The sequence below is a fragment of the Vombatus ursinus genome, unplaced genomic scaffold (genome assembly GCF_900497805.2).
Source record: "Vombatus ursinus unplaced genomic scaffold, bare-nosed wombat genome assembly UNPS02009062.1, whole genome shotgun sequence".
Taxonomy (NCBI): Eukaryota; Metazoa; Chordata; class Mammalia; order Diprotodontia; family Vombatidae; genus Vombatus; species Vombatus ursinus.
In genome coordinates this window covers 20,906,792-20,927,269 of record NW_020948840.1, presented here as the reverse complement: position 1 = coordinate 20,927,269, position 20,478 = coordinate 20,906,792, and the positions used below count along the sequence as shown (strand labels likewise).

At 43.9% G+C, this 20,478-nt stretch overlaps 1 protein-coding gene across 1 annotated transcript; it reads right to left on the bottom strand.

Moving 5' to 3' along the window:
* Positions 1-37: 37 nt before the first annotated feature.
* On the bottom strand, positions 38-20,188 carry ADGRF3 (adhesion G protein-coupled receptor F3). The gene is made up of 15 exons (XM_027850322.1): positions 20,145-20,188; positions 17,235-17,390; positions 15,342-15,414; positions 14,144-14,269; positions 13,102-13,272; positions 11,460-11,678; positions 9,354-9,566; positions 8,003-8,146; positions 7,483-7,679; positions 7,113-7,292; positions 4,751-6,130; positions 3,366-3,407; positions 3,216-3,278; positions 2,049-2,107; positions 38-155 (listed from the first exon to the last, which is right to left on the bottom strand). Exons 2-14 carry the CDS (start codon positions 17,304-17,306, stop codon positions 2,066-2,068), a joined length of 2,922 nt encoding a protein of 973 aa, XP_027706123.1. The 5' UTR covers positions 17,307-17,390; positions 20,145-20,188; the 3' UTR covers positions 38-155; positions 2,049-2,065.
* Positions 20,189-20,478: the final 290 nt, after the last annotated feature.

The window sequence follows — 20,478 nt, the reverse complement described above, 5'->3', positions numbered from 1 at the left end:
TAAAGCTTCCATTTTTAAAAAGAGATCTAAAGGCAAGTTTGAAGTTGCTGATTTCATTTTTTTGGAATGGCAAAAAGAAACAGTAAATCAGCTCGCCACATGTACCAGCAGTGTGTGTGAGAACAGAATCTCGGTCAGGCCAAATCTCTTCAAAACTGGAATAGAAAAAAAAAATCAGCTCACTAGCTATTTGGGGGAAAGACTGAAGCCATTTTGCTAATAATTTACACATGTCATATCTAGATAGTTGCATCAGCTAAAATAGGCAGCAGCAGCTTGACTGTTTTTGGACTTTGTGGTCTGTACCTGTGAGCTTCATGGCAGGAAAGACCTGTTTGCTAAGGCTTTAGCTATATCAACCCATGAAATTCTGATACAAGCTGGAAAGCTTCTGAGAGTGGGTAATTGTAATGGAAACTTTTCTGAAGGCTTCATTCCAGACTCTTCCAGCTTGCAGAAATTGAAGATAAGACTAAGACCAAAATCAGAATTTGATTCCTGCAAAACTCAGTTCAAGTGCCGTGTCCTACAGGTAGTCTAGGTTGATTCCCCAGTATTGCTGCTCCTATCCCCTTTTTAAAGTACATTGCTATGTATTTAATTTTCTATGTATACCTTCTTTCCCACCAGTAGAATGTAATCACCTTGAACACAGGGGCCAAATATTTAGTTTTTGTCTAGCACAAAGCCTGGCACTGTAGGAATTTAATAAAATGCTTGCTGCTGCAGAAAATGAACCTCCCTCCTCTCTTCACAGAGGTGGAAGACTAAGGTTGTGTCGTACTATATATACTGTTAGACATCGTTGCTGAACTGTTTTTTTTTCCTCTCTGTTTTGTTGAGTTGTTTTCAGTTGTGTCCGACTCTTTGTGACCCCATTCAGGATTTTCATGGCAAAGATACTGGAGTGGTTTGCCATTTCCTTCTCCAGCTCATTTTACAGATGAGGAAACTGAGGCAAATGGGGTTAAGTGACTTGCCCAGGGTCACACAGCTAGTAAGTGTCTGAGGCCAGATTTGAATTCAGGAAGATGAGTCTTCAGGCCCTCTGGATTCAAGTTTACCTTTGATATAGATTGGCTGTGTGACTAGACAACTCTCTTAGCAGGTGTAGTTCTGCAACTTCTTGGTAGGAGTTTGTTCATCCAAAGTTCCTTATATCAATGAAGAGACAGGTCTAATCCTGAGATTAATTTTCTATTTTTATGTTATTTTTTATTTCTGAATATATTCCTCCTACTTTCCCCTAATCAGGGAGCTATCCCTTTTAACAAAAATTTAAAAAGAATCAGTACAGTGGATGGAGAGCTGGGCTTGGAATCAGGAAGACTCATTTTCCTGAATTCAAACTTGGCCTCGGACACTTACTAGGTGTGTGTGATCCTGGGCAAGTCATTTAACCTTGTTTGCCTCAGTTTCCTCATCTGTAAACTTAACTGGAGAAAGAAATGGCAAACCACTCCAGTATCTTTGCCAAGAAAACCCTGAATAGGGTCACAGAGAGTCGGACACAACTGAACAACAAAAAAGGTAATTTTGCTTAGGGCCTCACAGGATGATTTATGGAAGCTATGAGGCTTTTTTTTTTTTTTTGCTTTTTTGATGAGGTAATGGGTTTAAGTGGCTTGTCCAGGGTCACACAGCTAGTAAGTATTATGTGTGAGGCCGCATTTGAACTCAGGTCCTCCTGACTTCAGGGCCGGTGCTCTATCCACTGTGCCACCTAGCTGCCCCCAGTGAGGAAGCATTTTTAGAGGGAATTCATGTCCTAGCCAAATGATCCCACTGTCTTCTCCCAAGACAAGAGCTGAAGGTGCTCTAGTCACCAGCAGCCTAAATACTGTGATAGACCCAGCCACTGCTTTGTAGAACTGGTCACCCAGGAAAAGCCTGTGTTCTCTGCATAAAGGTTTTTTGCCCCTCAGGTGTGAGTGCTGACATGGGTTCTGAAGAGGGCCACATTTGTTCAAGCTGAAAAGTTCCTCTCTGTCCCCAAACTACCTTTCTGAAGCCCTTGTGTAGTCCCCAAGAAAGAGTTTAATTCATACCCAGCATTCTCTGTTCTTCATTTGCTGGATTCCAAGTCATTCACACCATTTGTGGCCTGCTGTGGAGCAAAGGAACCCAATTACTGAGAGAGGTTTGCCTAGTTAGCTGTCCCCATACACAGACGAATCTATGTACCTACCTTCTTTTTCTTTTGCTGCAGAGGTCCCTAGAGCACTGTTCTCAAGCACATCCAGACTACATCTTTTCTAGTTCTATAGTTTGCAAAGCCCTGTCTATGCCTGTACACCTTTGTGTGCCTATACCACCTACTTGCCTCAAAGGATAGGTTGGGGGGAAAGAGGCCCAGAATAGTGATGTGAACCTGACATAATCAGGAATCCAGATATTCTGACTCTAATCTTCACCTTATTCTTTGGATAATTGGAATATGATGTACTTATAAAAAAGATGAGATTTGTGATTTTTTGAGGTAGGTGTCGATACGCTTTCCCATGCAAATCACAATCCTTCTATGCTGTAGTGCTATTTTCATAAGTTGTGACCACAAACACTAGCCACCTGGTGGCCAGCCTTCTGTGGATGATCCTCCTCACTCTTAGTCTGGTTCTTACCTGAAGCCTTTCCACATTTAGTAGGACATACCAGAGTCGGCCCAGGGTCTGTGCCTCCAGGTAGCATCAAAGTGGTACTTAATAGGATTAGGCCTGGGCTAGTGATTTCACTGGTATAGGGAACTCTTGGATGAGGAAACTCTATTACAATCCACATGGGTTGACACCTTCTCTGCCTCTTCCTGAGTTTCCCAGAGCACTGGGAGGTTGAGTATTTGCCCAGGCTCACCCTGCCACTATGCGTCAGAAGCCATACTTGAACCCAAGTTCCTGGCTCTGAGGCTAGCTGACTCTCCACTAAGCTACACTACTTGTCCTCCCCCCCCCCGGCTCCCCCTTTTTTGGTCGCAATCAGGGTTAAGTGACTTGCCCAGGATTACACAGCTAGTAAGTGCCTGATGCTGGATTTAAAATCAGGTCCTCCTGACTTTAGGGCCAGTGCACACTGCTTCTTTATATGTGTGTTAAATAAAGCCATCATTTCAAAGGAAGTATCCTAAACCTAGCCCACAGAATTTAAACTCAGGCCCTAACTCTACCTCCTGGCTTGTCTAGGGACTGTCTCTGCTGAGGAGGGGGATGCTGCCAGCTCACCAGGAAGACACTGGAGACAGCAGGAAGAATACAGCAGAAGTGTTTGAGTAATGCTTCTTGTACCTGCAAGGGAAAGAGAAGCACGTGTTGGTAGGACTGGCATGTCTTTATGGCCCAGAGCCCAATCTAGAAGGGTGGGCAAGCACTCACCTTCTTATCCATAAGACAGCCGAAAAGTAGGATGAAGATTCCCTGAGAGTAGAGACAGGAGAAACGCACTGGTGAGGACCCCTCTCTGAGGAAGAGGGTATAAATACAAAATTTGCCCAGTGAGCAACACTACACCTTTTTACTCTTTTTGCCACTGATTGGAAATGCTGTCATTTTGTCTTTCCCTGGTTGTCTTCTCATACACCTAACCTCTGTCCCACCTGCCTAAATCAAGCCCTAAGACTCCTCCACTGGAATATTTGTCTAGCCTAGTTCTGTGTCATATAGAGAAAATTACTGGCAACTTCATAGTCTTTATTTTGAGTATTGTTATATTCATGTTCTTCTTTCAGTACTTCATGAGAGATCCACAGGTATGGATCTCCAGTAATGCAGTTGACAGCTCCTCCTTAGGGAGTGTTATTCATGAGTTGCTGTGACCAAAATAATTCAAAACCTGGTGTCCAACTTTGCAGTGATTTAGCTAAGCTCATCTTCAGATGAAAAGTCCATCTCCTGGAATGTATTGGAAGCCTTTCCAGCTTGAGCTCTGCCGTTGATCCCAGAAGCACCCTCACATTCTGCCTTAGATGCTTACTACCTATGTCATCTTGGGCAAATCACCTTATTAATCTGTGTCCTCATCTGTAAAATGAGAGGGTTGAGCTAGATACTAGCTTGAAGTCCCTTTAGCTTTATGATCCTATAAGAAATTATCCCATGATTCACCCCATCATGAGTCACTGGAGTAGGTCTTCAGTGAAGGTATATTTATGTAGGGCATAGCAAAAGAATTTGAAGTACTGACAATTTTAGGGGGTCTAGAAATTACCTTCTTTGGTATCTGGAACTGAGTAAGTGCTCAAGTAAATGTTAATGCAAATGCTAATCATTATCTCATCTACTCCTCCCTCAATATCCCCAAGGAAGGGATTATTCTTACTCTTTTGTAGGTGGGGAAAGTGATTCAAAGGAGGGAAGGAATCAACTTTGACTACAATAAATCTGGGAATAGAACCCAGTTGTAATGGTTCCTAGGACTTTGCCCTTATGGCAAGCTCCCTAGAGAGCACTGTCTAAAATTAGAATCTCCTTAGCTGTGTGACCCTGGGCAAGTCACTTAACCCCATTGCCTAGCCAAAAAGTAAAAAATAAATAAAAAAATAAAATAAAATAAAATTAGAATCTCTGAACTTGTAGTTCCTTGGGAATCTTACCAGGTAGGGGGAAAGTAGGAAAGAAGGAAAGAGGGATTAAAACTGAAGCTAGGAAGCTGATTAGTGCCAAGCAAATGAGCCATGGAAAAATGATTGCTATTAACTAGTTAAGCATCACTTTGCCAGGTGGTCATAGGCGATAAGAATAACCAGGATTTTGTCACCTACCTGGGAGGTATTAAGAACTGTGAACAGGTAGTGAGGGATCTTGCTGCCTCCATCCATCAAAGTGGCCAAGCCCAGCACCCAAGTCAGACCGAAGATGGGCATAAGGATGAACAGTGCCTTGATCACACCCAGAAGGGCCTGCCGCTTCTCAATCTGGGGCCCCTCAGACAATGAGGGCCTCAGCAGTTTCACCACAGCCATCACCAGTACCAGCCCGTTTACCCCTACAATGCCTATCACTGGCCCCACGAAAGTATAGATTGCTCCACCCTTCCCATCCAACCAGCATGCATTCTCCTGCAAATATTGTCCCTGAGGGAGGTACAGGCCCAATGTTGTACCCGCAAACCCCAATGGGCACAGGTAGCCCAAGACAAACATGATGGGCAGTACATAGTGTTTAGACAGTTGGTGAAAGACGAAGAGAAGCTGATGAGCTAGCACCAAGGCTTGGGCCAGCATCCAGAAGAAAGCAGCTAAGTAGAAAAAATGGCAAAGGAAAGTGGCAGCTAGGCAAAGTGGGCTGTGGGGGCCTAGGGATACCAGTAATGTCCCAAGAAAGAGGGTGTCAGCAGCAAGCAAGCAGAGTACCACATTGAGTAAGGCCACATGTCGAAAGTAAGATATCTTATTCCGGACTATAGCCCTCCATACAACTCTATATACTCCCAGGCATAACAGCAGTGACAATATTGAGGCCCCCAAACCCACTTGGCTCAGCAATGTCAAAGTCAGGTTGTCTGGGACAGAATGGCGGGACATAAGGACAGAAAAAGAGGTTAAGTGCAAGCAGACACACTGAGTGGTGCTGCTGATGTCACCTGCTCTGGCCTCACAGCCCTCCTTCGACCAAGCACCTGCACCCTGGAAGAGGTTGTGGTCCCAGAAGACACAAGTGGGAGTACCCTCTGTACCCCCAAAATCCATAATGATCTCCACTTTGGTTACAGTCTGATTACCGTCTTTGATGGAGTTGGAGAAAACCAAGTCAGGAGTGGTATAGAGTAAGTCCCTTAACCCCTGCCCATAGTTCATGGGTAGGATATGGCCCAATTTATTCAGTACCATACTGGTGATACTGACACGGCCAGTCTTCCAAGCCAGTTGAGCCAGTGCGTGGTGGGGGATTTTTACCCTGATAGGGGTATGAGTGAAGGAGACACTGTAGTCCTCTGGGGTCATAGGTCCAAGAAGCTGGGTCTGTAGTTGCACATTGGGCAAGGTGAGATAGAAGGGGTGGTCACTGGAACACAGGCTTCGACCCAGGCTCTCCACAGTCTGTAGGATTGCTGAACTCACCGAGGGCACCCCAGCCTGGGCTGGGGCCCAGATAGTATTGGGATCCAACTCCAAGAGGTCATTTGTGGCCATCAGAAAATCCTGCAGCCATTCAACACTGAGATCAGCCCCAATTGGAGAGAGAGCCCATGGACTCCGCCAGGAGTGTGCAACTTTGCTTGGGTCGCTCTCCCCAGAGAAAATCAAAAGTAGAGAAAGAAGGGCAGATGTGTGCAAGAGGAAGTCAGCTATCCAGCAAGCTACACAAGGCATTTACTGGCATACACTGGCTATAGAGTCTACTTCCAAGTTCCATCTACAGGCTAGATAGCCCATTACTTGACATCCCTTGTGTCGTCTTCAAAGGGTCTCTCTTCTGCTCCCTCCCTCCTGACATATCCTAGGGTTTGTGAAATCAATAATTATGCATAGGAGTCAATGGTATGAGTCAACATTGGCAGGAATATGCATGAATTGGGGGAAGAGTGTCTATATATCTACATGTCATAGATATGTATTTGTGTGTGTTCTTATGGGTTATATGTTTCATAGATTCTGTCTACTTTTGTGCCATGTGTGCATGTGCCATGAGTATGCATGATCAGCTAGATAATTCCTGACATGTACATATATCTCTGCCCTATGCATATCCATTTGACCTTGTATGATTACAATTGTACATGCATGTACACTGGCATGTGTGAGTAAATTTGTACATCTGCTTTTATGTGTTTGTTAGGGTTCATGTTCATGTGTCTACATATGGAAATGAACACCTACATATCTTTGTTTCTCTGCCCTCCTAGCTTTCAAGCAGTTCTACCTCTCCAGAACATCATGTCCCTCATCCCAAGCTCAGAAGCACTGTTGCAGGTGTGTTGCAAGAAATGGGCAGGCCAGAAGACACACATGGGTTACTAGGAAGAACTAGTATCCACAAGCCTAAGGGCTTGCCCAAAAAGACAGAGACTGCCAAGAGGAGGACAAAAAAACCCCTAAAACAAAACAAAACAAAAAACTAGCCCTATGGCATTTCTCCCACCTGCTGCCCCCTTGGTGCTGTGACTCCTGAGATTGTGCTCACCTCCAAGGTCTTGCGGCTAAGTTCCATCCTGTCCCTGGTCACCACCTGGGCCAAGATCTTCACAGTACCCAACAGTGCTAATAAGTCAGAGGGGGAACTCACAGCTGCTACCTCCTTCCGCAACTGTGCTATGAGCAGCGGCGCTTTCTTCCTTGGCTTACCTTGGCCTGCCAACAACAGCTGCATCAGAAAGAAGGAAAGGGACATCAGGGGAAGGGAGAGAAAGCACTGGGGAAGGGTCTTGGCATAAAGACTCTGAAAACAAGCTCCCTGGGTCCTATGCCTCTCTCCCTGCACAGTCGTACACCTTCTGACTCAGGAGGCAGATTTAGCTCAGCTTAGGACATTAAAAGTGCTTCAAAAGCTTCACCTGGGCTGTGTGAAACATGTCCACTAGCCTCACATCAGTGCAGCTGCTGTTGATGGGTCCCCAGTTGCCTTTGGCCCCACAGTGCCTCTCCACCATTCCCGTCCTGTTCATAGGACATGGGATCTGGGCCACATATCCAGCTTTAGTGACCTTCCAGTCACCACCCAAAGAGTCCTGGGGACAAGTAGTATCTCGGTCTGAAGGGAAAAACACAACACATTCAGTGGTTTTACAAGAGCTCTTTCTTCTTCTTGGTGGAGAAATTTCCTACAATTGGGTCTAAGTCTGAATCCCATCCACTTGAGCAGGGAGTATCTTTGAGCAATTCTAAGTCTGTCTCTGCTCTGGGATAGAGCAGACAGACCTAGATCTGTCTGGGGATAAGGAAGACCAAGAACTCTTCCAGGCAGAGGTCGTTATTCATTAGGCCCTAGGTAAGCTGGACAGATCCTAGACAAGACTGCCTACCCTGAATCATGGTGATGAAGATAAGATGAGAGTCTGGGGAAAATCTTCCTACCCCGGATAATGGAGACGGAGATAGGAATGCTCACGGGGTCCAGTCCAGGGCTCTGCAGCTTACAGGTGTACTTGGTATCATTCTTGGGGCAGCTTGGCACAACTAGAGTGAGACATTCTGTCCCAGAGGTCCTGGACAAGAGTGCTGGAGAATAGCAAAAGAAAAGAACTCTGTCACTAGAATTTAGGCAATTGGCATGAATGCCAACTGTCCCAGGACCTGGGTAGAATCATAAGCTTAGAGCTAGAAGAGGAAGCAGAGACCATCTCATCCAATCTCCTCATTTTACTGATGAGGAAAATTTATCTGATAGAAATGACTTGTCCAATGTCACAGAGCTAATAAGCATAGGTAGCACTGAACCCAGGTCTTCATAGATTCAAGTCCAGCAATCTCTCCTCCCATTATGCCATGGCATCTCCCTATGTATGTGTAAAGTATGCTAAGGGTATGCTGACAGAAGGGGGAAAGATGATGCACCACTGATGGAGCTGTGAATTGATGCAATCATTCTGGAAAACAATTTGGAATTATGTGAGAGAAATCTTCAAACTTCATACCCTTTGATCCAACAATCCCACCACAGAGTATGTTCACCCATGAAAATCAATGATTTTTTTTAAACAGTCTCATATCAGTAAAAATATTCATAGCAAGCCTTTTCTAGTAGCAAACAAAAAATGGAAACAAAGGGAATTTCTATCATTTGGGGGATGATTGAGCAAACCATGATATAAAAATATGATAGAATAGTATTATGTAATAAGAAGCAATGAAGATAAGGAGTTTCAATTGCTAGGGAAACATGAGAAGTCTTGTATGAACTTGTGCAGAGCCTGGTAAGCAGAGCCAGAAGAACAATGTGTGTGGGTGTATAGATATAGATATATATATATGTATGGGTGTGTACATATACATAAATGCATGCATGTATGTATATACACATACACAATGGTCACAATAGTGAAAATAAAAAGCATATAAAAGGACATTTAAGCTTGGGATAAATGCAATGAGTGATATTGAATCCAGAGGGCAGGTGACCATGGATACCAAAAGTGTTCGATATGGAGAGACAACTACATTGGTCTATCTTGCTTGGTTAGTTTTCTTTGTTATAAGGGAAGATATTTAATTGAATTTTCAAGGAATCCTCATAGAGTCGCCAGTTAATACTTGTCATCAGGGTCACAAAAGATGAAAGGGGTCAGTCAAACTTCAAGCTTCTTCTCCCCATCTCTCGCCAGCTTGCTCAAACAGAGCCCTACTAACAACCCACCTTTACAAAGCATCACATATAGAAATAGAGTGAAAGTCACAGAAGAGACTACATCCCCCCAACCCATCACACCTGTACTATATAGGTATTGAGGACTCCAGGAGGCAGTGTAGGTCAGAGTTGTGCTGGGGAAGCAGCATCTTAACTGGAAGCCAGAGAAGGCATTGCAGGAAACAGAGAGCTGCCTTGGGTGTTGAAGCACATCACTGGCCTGCAGGGGCACTTCCACCAGCTGATGCAGCTCCCACAGGAAATCCCGGGACACGAAGCGGCATACATACCGGCCTGTGGGCATACACCGACTCTCCCATGCTTCCCTCAATTACTTCTGGCCTTGCCAGCCAGTAGCACACACCCTGGTAGCTCAGAACTCCTCCCTCCCTCTCCCCCACCCCTTTACCCCATTCTCCTACTGTGGGATCCTAGTGCTGGCCCAGAAGAAGGAAACTCGGCCTGGGGAAAGGATGATGAAATGCACCTGTTATTGTTGTTGAGTCGTTTTTTCAGTTGTGTCCCACTCTTCATGAGCCCATTTGGGGTTTTCTTGGCAAGGATACTGGAGTGATTTGTCATTTCCTTCTCCAGCTCATTTTACAGATGAGGAAACTGAGGCAAACAGGGTTAAGTGACTTGCCCAAGGTCACACAGCTAGTAAATGTCTGAGGCCAGATTTAAAATCAGGAAGATGAGTTTCTGACTCCAGACACAGCACTCTATCCATTGCACCACCTAACTGCCCCAGTTGGTTTGGCTTAACTGTATTTTTTGTTACAAGGAATAGGGTCAGAGATAAATATGGGGGAGAGAAGGGCATAAGTGTGAATCACTTGTTCAAGCATAATAAGACTTATTATAGAATCTAACAATATGTAGTATATAGTAGGTATATATGATTGTTGATTCTTTTTAAGAAGAAACTTTAGCAAGAAAGAATCATAGGATGATAAAATTGAAGACTGAATAGCCCTTTAAGAGGCATTCCCTTTTCCATAAACAGGAATCTGATGTGGAGATCTAATATCTTTTGTTGCTGTTATTGTTTGGTTGTTTCAGTCATGTCTGACTCTTTGAGACCTCATTTTGATGTTTCCTTGAGAAAGTTACTGGAATGGTTTGCCATTTCCTTCTCCAGCTCATTTTACAGATGAGGAAACTGAGGGAAACAGAGTTAAGTGGCTCGCCCAGAGTAACACAGACAGTACATGTCTGAGGCTGGACTTGAACTCAGGAAAATGAGTCCTCCTGATTCCAAGCCCAGTGCTCTATCCTCTGCACCACCTAGCTGCCCTTCTGATATCTTTAGAATAATAATAAAAATAGTTTACATTTACATAGCACTTTAAACTTACAAAGTATTCTATATAGGGTATTCATATCATCTGTGAAATCCTATGAAGGACAATGGAAAAATTATTATACCCATTCCACAGAAGAAGGCTCAGAGATTAAGTGATTTGCTCAAAGTAATATAGTGGTAGATCTAGGATTAGGATCATAAGGTCGTTGATTCAGAGCTGGAAGGGATCCTCGAGGTCATCTAGTCTACCACCAACCCCTCCCCCCCACCCCCCCCACACTGCATTTTACAGATGAGGAAATAGCCCCAGGATATATAAAACAACTTGCCCAAGTATACAGGTTATGAGTGGCAGAGACATGATTCATATCCAGGCCCTCTGACTCCAACTCCAGCAGACTTTCCACTGTACCATGCAACCTCTTGCCATAGGATTTAGAGCTGGAAAGAACCTCAGAAATCATCTAATCCCAAATCCTCATCTTATACATGAGGAAGTGAAGTGACTTGTCCAAGGTCACATAGCTAGCAAATAACAGGGCTGAGATTTCCACTATACCTGAATGAATAGAACCCAAGCCTTTGTGTTCTAGGTCCATGGTTCCTTTCTATCTTTTCTCCCTGCCCCTTCACTAGCCTCCCTTCAGCTTCCCCAAATGCCTTTCACATTGTTAACAAATCTAACTATCAAATAATAGGAAACTTTCTTGTTCCAGTTTTAGCTCCTTTTTTCTTGCTTTGTCCTCCCTTGAAACAGAGATCATCTTTCCCACAATCTCCATGTAATTATCCTCCATGTACCTTCCCTCTTTGTTTTCAAGCCTTCTGGCTTAATAATCAGGCCAAGGAAGAAAAGGAGTAGAAGAGAAGGAGGAAGCTACCTGCCCAATCTTGGGAGACATTGGTGATGGTGAGGACAGCCTGGTCCCTCTTGGTGCGAAGGGCCACCTGAGTTCCAGACTGCAGGACCACTGGGGTCTTTTTCTTCACTGACTGCAGGTACCAGCTCAGCTCAGTGGCCTTGTGGCTAAGGAGCACGGTCAAGGTCAGGGTGCTGCCAGGACGGGGCAATGCTGAATTCAGGCTCAGGTTCCCAGGTACTAGTGAAGAAGCCAAAATAGAAGAAAAGCAGGAGGAAAAGAAGAGATTTTCAGAATAAACTTGGTGCTTCTGCTGCTACTTCTCCACCATCAATCAATCAATCAACAAAGCATTTATTGAAGTGCCTCTTCTGTATCAGGCACAGGAGATACAAAGGGAAAAAAAAATGAAATAGCCCTTACCTTTTAGGATACAATAACTTGTTTTCCAGAGCCTTTTAGCCAAGGTTCTACCAAATAAATTATCAGGATGTTTTTTTTTTTTTCTGAAGGGTATGGAGACAGGAGGAGGGAAGGAAGGAGTCTACACTGGACTCTCAAAGTCACCTCACTCTCCCTCACTCTCTAGGGCTTTTCCTCTGTCCTGAACCAACTTGATGGGCTCCATGTTGGATGCTCAGGATTTGGAACCACTACGGGCTGTATTTCCCACCTCTCCTCTTGTCCCTTGGAAGTGGGTGTTCTGGTCAACTCTTGCTTACTCTCTCTGATCTTGACTCCAACTATGTTGACCTGCTCCCTCCCACCAAAGGAAAGGAATTTGACTGGCTTATCCAAAATTAAGGTTCCCATTTTGCTGTTGTTTCAGCAGTCCCTAGGAGTTCAGAAGAAGGATGCCTGCATAAATCTGGATAAGTCTCTTTGCCCTGACAAATTTCCTGTGTTTGACTGGGTGTGGCTGAGTTTCCAGAGCCCCATCAAAGCCACCTGTGGTTTTAGCAATAAGGAATAAGGAATATTGCCCCAAAGTTTCCTCCCTTTGAACAGATGTGGGGTAACAGGCCAGTGGAGACTCCCATCCTGTCCATTTCTGCCCAACGGTCTCATGACTTTGAGCCATAAACCCAAGATCTGTGTTTACCAGGAAATTTGTAAAGTACTACCATTCTGACCCCGTCTACTTAAAAGGGCTAGAATCTTCCTTTATTGCCAAGAGCCTGAAATCTTCAAAGGGCTTATGAGTTTGAAAGATTCAGATCAGATAAGAGGACAGAATGGCCTTGCTACACTGATTCAGAGGAACGAGGAGGGACATTCGGGGCACAGGGAGCAGTCATCTGGTCTCATACCTACTGTTCCCTTTTGATGTTTGCTTTGATTAGTTCTGCTCTGGCTCCTCTACAGTCTCTTTCTCATCTCCTATCTTGCCCCTTTGGCACAAATGTTCTGACCAACTCTATCTCACTCAATTAGTCAATAGGCATTTATTAAGCAATTACTACATGCTAAGCACTAGGTATACAAATATAAAAGAAAGTCAATTGCTTTCCTCAAGAAGGTTACGTTCTCTGATCAAGACTTGGGGCCATCCCTCCAATGGAAGGGGGCTTGACTGGCCTGCCCAATGCCTTACCATTGACATGGCCACAGATCCTCCTCTTGGTCAGTCCCTTAACCATAATCAATACCAGACCCTCCTCACCAGGTGGCCGCAACTGGCAGTACGCAGTGTTAGGATGATGGAAGATGATGCAGTTACAGGAGTTGGGATACAAGTGATGGCAAGGATCGTGATGGTGGCACATGCTGGTATTCCATCCATGCCCAGGGAGACAGAAACAGTTGAAGACCCCATCACGTTTTGCAACACATACTGTAGAAAGCATGAAATAGGCAAATTGACCAAGAAAACCAAGGCCCAACCACCATCTTACGCCCTGGAGCCAGCTGCTGAGAGCCACTCAGAAAGAGCACCTAAGTCACAGAATAATAGGGTCATACACAGCCAAACAATTAAGAGAATAGCTGAAGGTATGACTTTACATAGCATTACAGAGGAGGAAGCCAAATTCCATGAGTGGGCATGATCCCTGAATCATACATAGCAGGAAAGGGTAGGTAAAGAATGTGATCTGGGTTTGAACCAGCATCTAGGAAGCACACTACCTGCAGTGCTCTCTCTCCTCATCTATGACCCACAAAATGCCTGACCCCATTTAAGGCTCAGTTCAAGTTACCACCTGGAAAGACACAAGTTATTTTCTGAGCCATCTTCCCCTCCCCCTCCCCATACCATTGTAATCACTTCTCCCAAGCCCCATTTTGTATATGTTTTAAATTTACTCCTTGTGTGCACTTTGTCCTCCTTCCTCCTACAACCCTCCAGCAAAATATAAGTTCTTTGATAGCAGGGACTGTCTTAATTTCTTTCTTTGTTTCCCTAGAGCCTATAGTAGGCCCTGACTCACTATTGCTTGGTGAATTGAATTGAAGATCAGGGGTGAAGGGGATGGGGAAATAGGTAAGCCCATGCCTACTTTGAAGAAAATAAGAGCACTTACCTGGTCTATGTCTTGACAAGTAGTCCTAGCCTCATTCTCCTAGGGATTGTCACCAGCACTTTAGCTGGCTTCATGAGGACTGAGGAATATGGCTGCCAGCTGCCCACTCCACCTCTTAACCCCCTTCCCACAAAAGGCACTGAGAATTGAAAGGTTGAGAGCATTGTCCTACCTCCTTCTTACCTGTGGTGAGACTGATGGCAACCAGATCTCTTAGGGATGGGGGAAGAGCTGGGTTACTAAAGGAGGATGGGGTCCAGGTCTTTTCTAGGACTTCCATTTGCACATAGGCAGTAATGAGAGTTGTTTCTAGAAGAGTAGAGGTGGTTATAGAATCCAGGGTGCAGAATGAGGGTTGCCTCTGACCTGGCTGCCCTCTTAATTCCTACACTCATCTACAAGAATTTGGCACCAATGGCAACAGGGGCTCCATTCCTCTGTCCTAGAAGTCAACCAGATAGACATTTCTTCCTGTGTCTATCCATGGTCCCATTGAAGAGGGGTAGGGGTTTTGGGGTGCTCCTAGTTGCACAGAGGCACCCTAAGCTCGTGGGAGGTTTTGGGGTGCTGGGAAAAAGCCCCAGATCGCGGCATGAATCTGCCTGAAGGAATTCAACCCAAAAATCTTCCAACCAGAGAAAAGTTTATTAAAGATAAAGCATATAGGCCAGGTCATGCCTGCGAGGATGAGCAGGCTTGAGAGTCTCAGCCTCTGGGCTTGAGAGGTTCTTAGCATCAGAATGGGGCAAAGGTGCATCTTAAGTACAGAAAGACTGTGGGAGGAACCCAGGAGTGGCCAAGCAGTTTGGAGTGACTGAAGGACAGGTCCAAGGAGATCTGGATGGGAGTGGCTAGCAAGCTGGGGTGAACAGAACTCTGGGTCCTGGACCTCGTGGTGCCTAGCTAGGATTATGGGTGAGAAATGACTAGGGGACACAGGAAAGTAAAATAATAGAAGGGAGATTGGGTGTAGCCACAATGCAAGGCCAGTTGAAGGAGTGATTGGGAAAAAAAAGGTCCAGGTGAGAATTTCCCTTGGGAAGGTCTGAGAGATTTGAATAAGCAATGAGAATAGACAATGAAGGGAACTGGAAGGTAGACTTTTGCTTTCAAAGGGAGATAAAGAGAGCTTGTAAAGGGAAATAAGGCAGTTTCTAAAATTTTAAGGTTTTCCTGGGTAGACAAACTGAAGCCAGGTTCTTTTTGGGGCCAGGAAGGAAAGCGCATTTGAATAAGATTAAAAGGCAAGCCTTTGGAAAAGGGCTTAACAATAACACTATTAGTGGCAAAGGTCTTGGCTTCTGAAACTGAATGAAACCCTCTTCACCATCTCCTGCTCCCTCCCTTTGCTCAAATTGAGGTCCCCTTGGGATTAGCTCACCAGCTGCTTGCCTGGGTTGGTATGTGGGCCACTTGGCTTGTCTCTCCATTGACAGATTCCAAGTTTCCTGCAACTGAGCACAGAGGAGAACTCTAAGAAGTCAAGGTTTCCCCTAGGACCTAAACAGTTTCTGGCTCTGTCCCAGGGACTTCCCCCTTCTGAGACTTCCTCCCCGGCTGATTCCCCTCCAGTTTTCTTCATCCTGGGACTTTTCTAGCCTCCTCTCCTGGCCTGGAAATGGTTGTGAGTAGAAGACAAGATTACTTGTGGTGAGGTCAACCTTCATCTGGAAGGAGGGATTATGCAAATTTAGGAAAGTCAACACACTTTGTTTAGTCCCTTCCTGCATTTACATATTTCTGAGCTTCCAGGTTGGTCTTACATGGCTAGATTCCAGGAGTTTTGGCCTCTCAGTGGAAATTGGATAGAGCCTGGGGGACTGACCAGCCTGGTACCTGCTAAAATCTGTCTGCCAAATAGATAGAACAGAAACTCCTAGAGGGCAGGGACTATTGCATTTTACCTTTCTAACCCAGCACTAAGCATAGTGCCTAGCACAGAGTAGGCATTTAGTAAATGTTTGTTGATTGACAAGGGTCAGCAAGGAGGGGAGAAATAGTCAGATTTCTTCTAGCCTACCTTCCCTCTTGCGTTATTTCTTTCTGTTTAAAAAAAAAAATACTTATTTCACACCCATCCACAAAATAAATATTCAGATACACAAACAAGTACGAGTCCAAAGAGAATGTATTATTGTAAACTTCTATTATTTACAGTCTGTTTTTTTAAAAGTATATTAATTTTAACAAGGTAACAATAAAAAAATCATTCTGTTTGTTTCTGTAACCCCTTAGGAAGCAGTAGAACGCTGGAATAAGGTTCCAATCTTGCATAATATACTCCCTAGCTGTAGGATCCCAGACAAGTCAGTGTCTGCATCTGTAAAATGGGGTATAACAATAACACCTACCTCACTCAGTTATTCTGAGGAACAAATGAAATATATGCTTTGCAAACCTTAAAGCTTAAATTTAAGTGATTAATTACTATTAATTCCCATCTTTACCTAAACTCCGTTTTCTCCTTTCCTTCACCTCCCCAGCTGGCTTTCCTTCTTACATATACCTTCATATCTCCTATTCATCACCCTCAGCCAGGTCCCATTATCTTTCTAGGGGAAGACCTCGCTGTTTTGCTTCAGACTCAACTACTTTTCCAGTGGGCTTCCTCCCTTCTGTCATATTTATTCTAGAGAATATAGAGTCTTTTCTAATGACATTTAGGGGTACAAGGTAGAAAAATGAAAGAAATATTTTATTAACAACATACAAGTGATTTATAGTACCTGTCAGATTTTAAATATCTCAGCTCTGACACCTTTAAGGTGGGTAACCTTGGATAAGTCACTTCATTTCTCTTGGCCAATTTCCTCATACGTAAAATGAGTGGGTAGGATAAGATGATTTATCTCTTAGGTCCCTACCAGCTCTAAATCTGTGAAAGTCTCATGTGATATTTTATTTCTCTCTCAATACACTAGAAAAGGAGATAGGATCTAAAATGTAGGTCACACCTCTTTATCTAAAGTAGATAAAGATATATAGACAGACAACAGACAGATGGATAGATAGACAAATAGGATGTCTGGGAATCCCACACCAAACCTGGTCTCTGCTTACATGCTACTTCTTCTCTAGTAACCTTTTTTTTTCATCCCCTACGTACCCAAACCCTACTTCCCTCTCCCCAAAGCACAATTCGCTGACTTAAAATACTCTTTCCTCACAATCTGCTTCCACAGAATATGCCATCCTTTCTAGATCCTCTTTTTCTCCTCAGACCAAGGGTAACCCTGGTAGAAAGAAGCTACCCCAAACTCTCAGTGATACTCACAGTTTGAGATGCTCTGATAGCCAGGGGACCCATCAGGTGGAAGTTCATGGCCAGAAGCAGCAGGCCAGCCATCAGGGTAGCAACGGGAAAGGTTGGCAATGGAATGGCTAAGAGGATTTCTCCTGTTGGTTGTTTTATGAAAATTTCCAACACAGGCTGGCCAGTGGTCAGTGCATCAATAGGATGGGAGGGGATGATGAAAGAATGGAAGGAACAGGGATGAAACTTAGAAAGGGAAGTGCCACACACCACAAATGTATCCAGTCAAATGGATGGGGGAAGGAAGTGATCTCCCTACTATTCTCACCTGAAGCCAGTAGATACCAGTTGAGAGCTCTGGCCCAGCTTCCTTCTGATTGGGTATGGGCCCAAGCCAAGACCTTTGACCCTTATCTCAAAAGAATTGTTTGAGGGGGGAATGATAGGGTACAGGCTCTGGAAACCCCCACCTTGAACTCCTTGAATTTTCCTACTTGATCAAGGAAGTCTCTAGCCTTTGCCCAAAGCTATAATCCCCTCAACTGCCCTTTCATAGTGGCTATACTTGATATCCCAATTCTGTTACCTCTGACCCAGCCAGCCCTTCATTATCTGTTACCTTGCCACCTTTCTCCCTTGGCCACGTGGTCTAGGTCCCTGGCATTCATCCTGTCCTTTTCTGTTACCTCATGGTCACCCCAGTTTACCGGCCACTCCCAACTAGATCCTCCCTAGACCCTTTCTCACAGTCATCTCAGACTACTTGGCCACTTCTAGATCCTTTCCACAGTCTTTCTGCGCATAAGATCCATCTTGGCTGCCATTAAGGTGCTAAGATTCACTCTAGCCCACTTGTCAATATGAGCGTCACAAATGTTCAGATTCCTTAAGAGTCTAGTCAATATGGTAGATCTTTAATAAACCTCGTCTTTGACTGAAAGAAGACTTGGGTTGAATTCATTTGGGTAGGACCTATGTGTTGCTATTTTGGGGTCCCAGCTCCCCTAAACCTCTAAACCTCAACATTTTTAGGACTTGGAACAGTTAACATTCAGTTCAATTCAACTCAGTTCAAAATTTATTTACCCATTACATGTCAGGCACTCACCCATCCATTTGGCTAGAGACATTTGTCATGAATGTCACTTCTTCTGGTAAACCCTACTTACTGAACCCCTCCTTCCTGCTAACCATTTACTTGCCAGTCCATTTTGGAAATTTATATAAGTTTATGACAAAAATGAAAACAGTACCTGCTATCCAGGAGCTTATATTCTACTTGGGGTAAGCAACAAGTAGATGCAAAAATATTTTGGACTAGACCTGGGATTTCATCAGTATTTCACCTCTCCAGAAAAAAAACAAAACAAAACCTAACAAACAAAAACCACACATTTAAATTTAATCTACATTATTAACATTTTCTCTATCACTTTCTTGAGTCTGGACCAGGCGTCAAGGCCACAGGTTCCCCACCCTTGGTCTAGACAATCAATAAAAATGACCAATCAAGCCCTGATTTGTAAATTTGCTAATTTCCACAGGTGTAAATGTTTACCTTGAAAATGTAACAACTGGCTCTGCAGTAAACTGACTCTAGTAGGCCCCTGAGTAGGGCTCTCTGAGTGAGGACCTTCCTTGACTAGTTTGAAGGTCATTACTTAAAATCTTAGAAAGTTGCTTGGGGCACTGAGAGGTTAAGTGAATTTCCCAGAATCACAGAGCCAGCATATCAATGTTGGCTAAGAAAGATTAATACTGTACTCTGTCTTTTAGGCACAAATCTGTTACAATTATTAAAAATTTATTTAACGTTATTCTAAATTCAAGCATTGTCCTTCTTGAGAGAGAAATGTCCTGACCAATAGAGTCCCTTCAGCTCCCTAGATATGTCTGTTGTTTTTTTTTTGTTTGTTTGTTTTTAGGCAACTGGGGTTAAGGTCCTCCTGACGTTAGGGCTGTGCCACCTAGCTGTTCCCTCCCCATCCCTTTTGTTTTTAACAAAAGACATTTTGAATTAACATTTACAGAAAAAAAAAGGAAATTTTTTTTTTCATGATCAAACACAGTTTGGAGTTAATATTCTACTTGGTCAGATAGAATTTGTTGTTGTTTAGTTGTTTTCAGTCATAGCCAACTAACTTCATCACCTCATTTAGGGTTGTCAGAGATACTAGAATGGTTTGCCATTTCCTTCTCCAGCTCATTTTACAGATGAAGAAACTGAGGCAAACAGGATTAAGTGACTTGCCCAGGGTCACACTGCTAGGAAGTGTCTGAGGCCAGATTTGAACTCAGGAAGATGAGTTTTCCTGACGCTAGGCCTAGAGCTCTATCTGCTGTGCCATCTCGCTGTCCCAAGCCCCCTAAAATATACCTGTGGGACAGAAAAAGTTAGAAAGGAAGCTTCATTTAATCTGATTCTCAGCTGGAGTTTCTATCCTGAGAAGACACAGTTGTAAGATTTTAATGTCTCACAGATCCTGTGGTGAGATTAGACATCTTTCAGGCTCTGAGGCTACTTGGATCAAACCTGGATCAGCTCTCCCCTCCCCCCCATTGCTGCAGGTGTTTGTACTGGCATCCAGTGCTGATGAAGAATGCTGGGAGAGTACCCTTTAAAATGCTTGTTTTTCCTGTTCAACTAGCTTATGATGATAAATGAGAGCAGCACTGGAAGGACACCCTACAAGTATTTTCTGCAAGTTTGGGTGGCTGTAGGGTGAGAGATGGGAGGTGAGAATATCTGCTCATTAAGCCTCATTTTTTTCTTTTCTATCTTGTATTCTATTTTAAGTAACTTAAAGAAGTATTTAAAGTATTTTTCTCCTCTTCAGATTGTACTCATTACTCTTCCAGGCTTTCTTTATAATGCCCCAAAAACCTCTTCACCCTGGAAGCTTACTCCACCCCTGGATTTCACACACTTACACATTATTAGCAACCTCTGTCCCTCGGACTCTCCCTTTGATTTGGTGGTTCCTTTCAGAATCTCCATTTTAAGGAGGACACCAAGGCCAGTTATGTCTTCATTTTTTGCTGGGCTATATTCTCAACTCTCCTGGACCTCCTCAACATACTTCCCTAGAATCAAATGGTTAATCAAATAATCAACCAAACAATGATTACTGCTTTATAAGAATAGCTTGATCCCATCACCTCCCACCTTCACCAGCAGAAAGCCCCTGATTATTTTGCACATCATCAGAAGTCCAGGTGATACTGTTCATTTACCTATCTACCTGCCTGTTTATCTAATATGTAA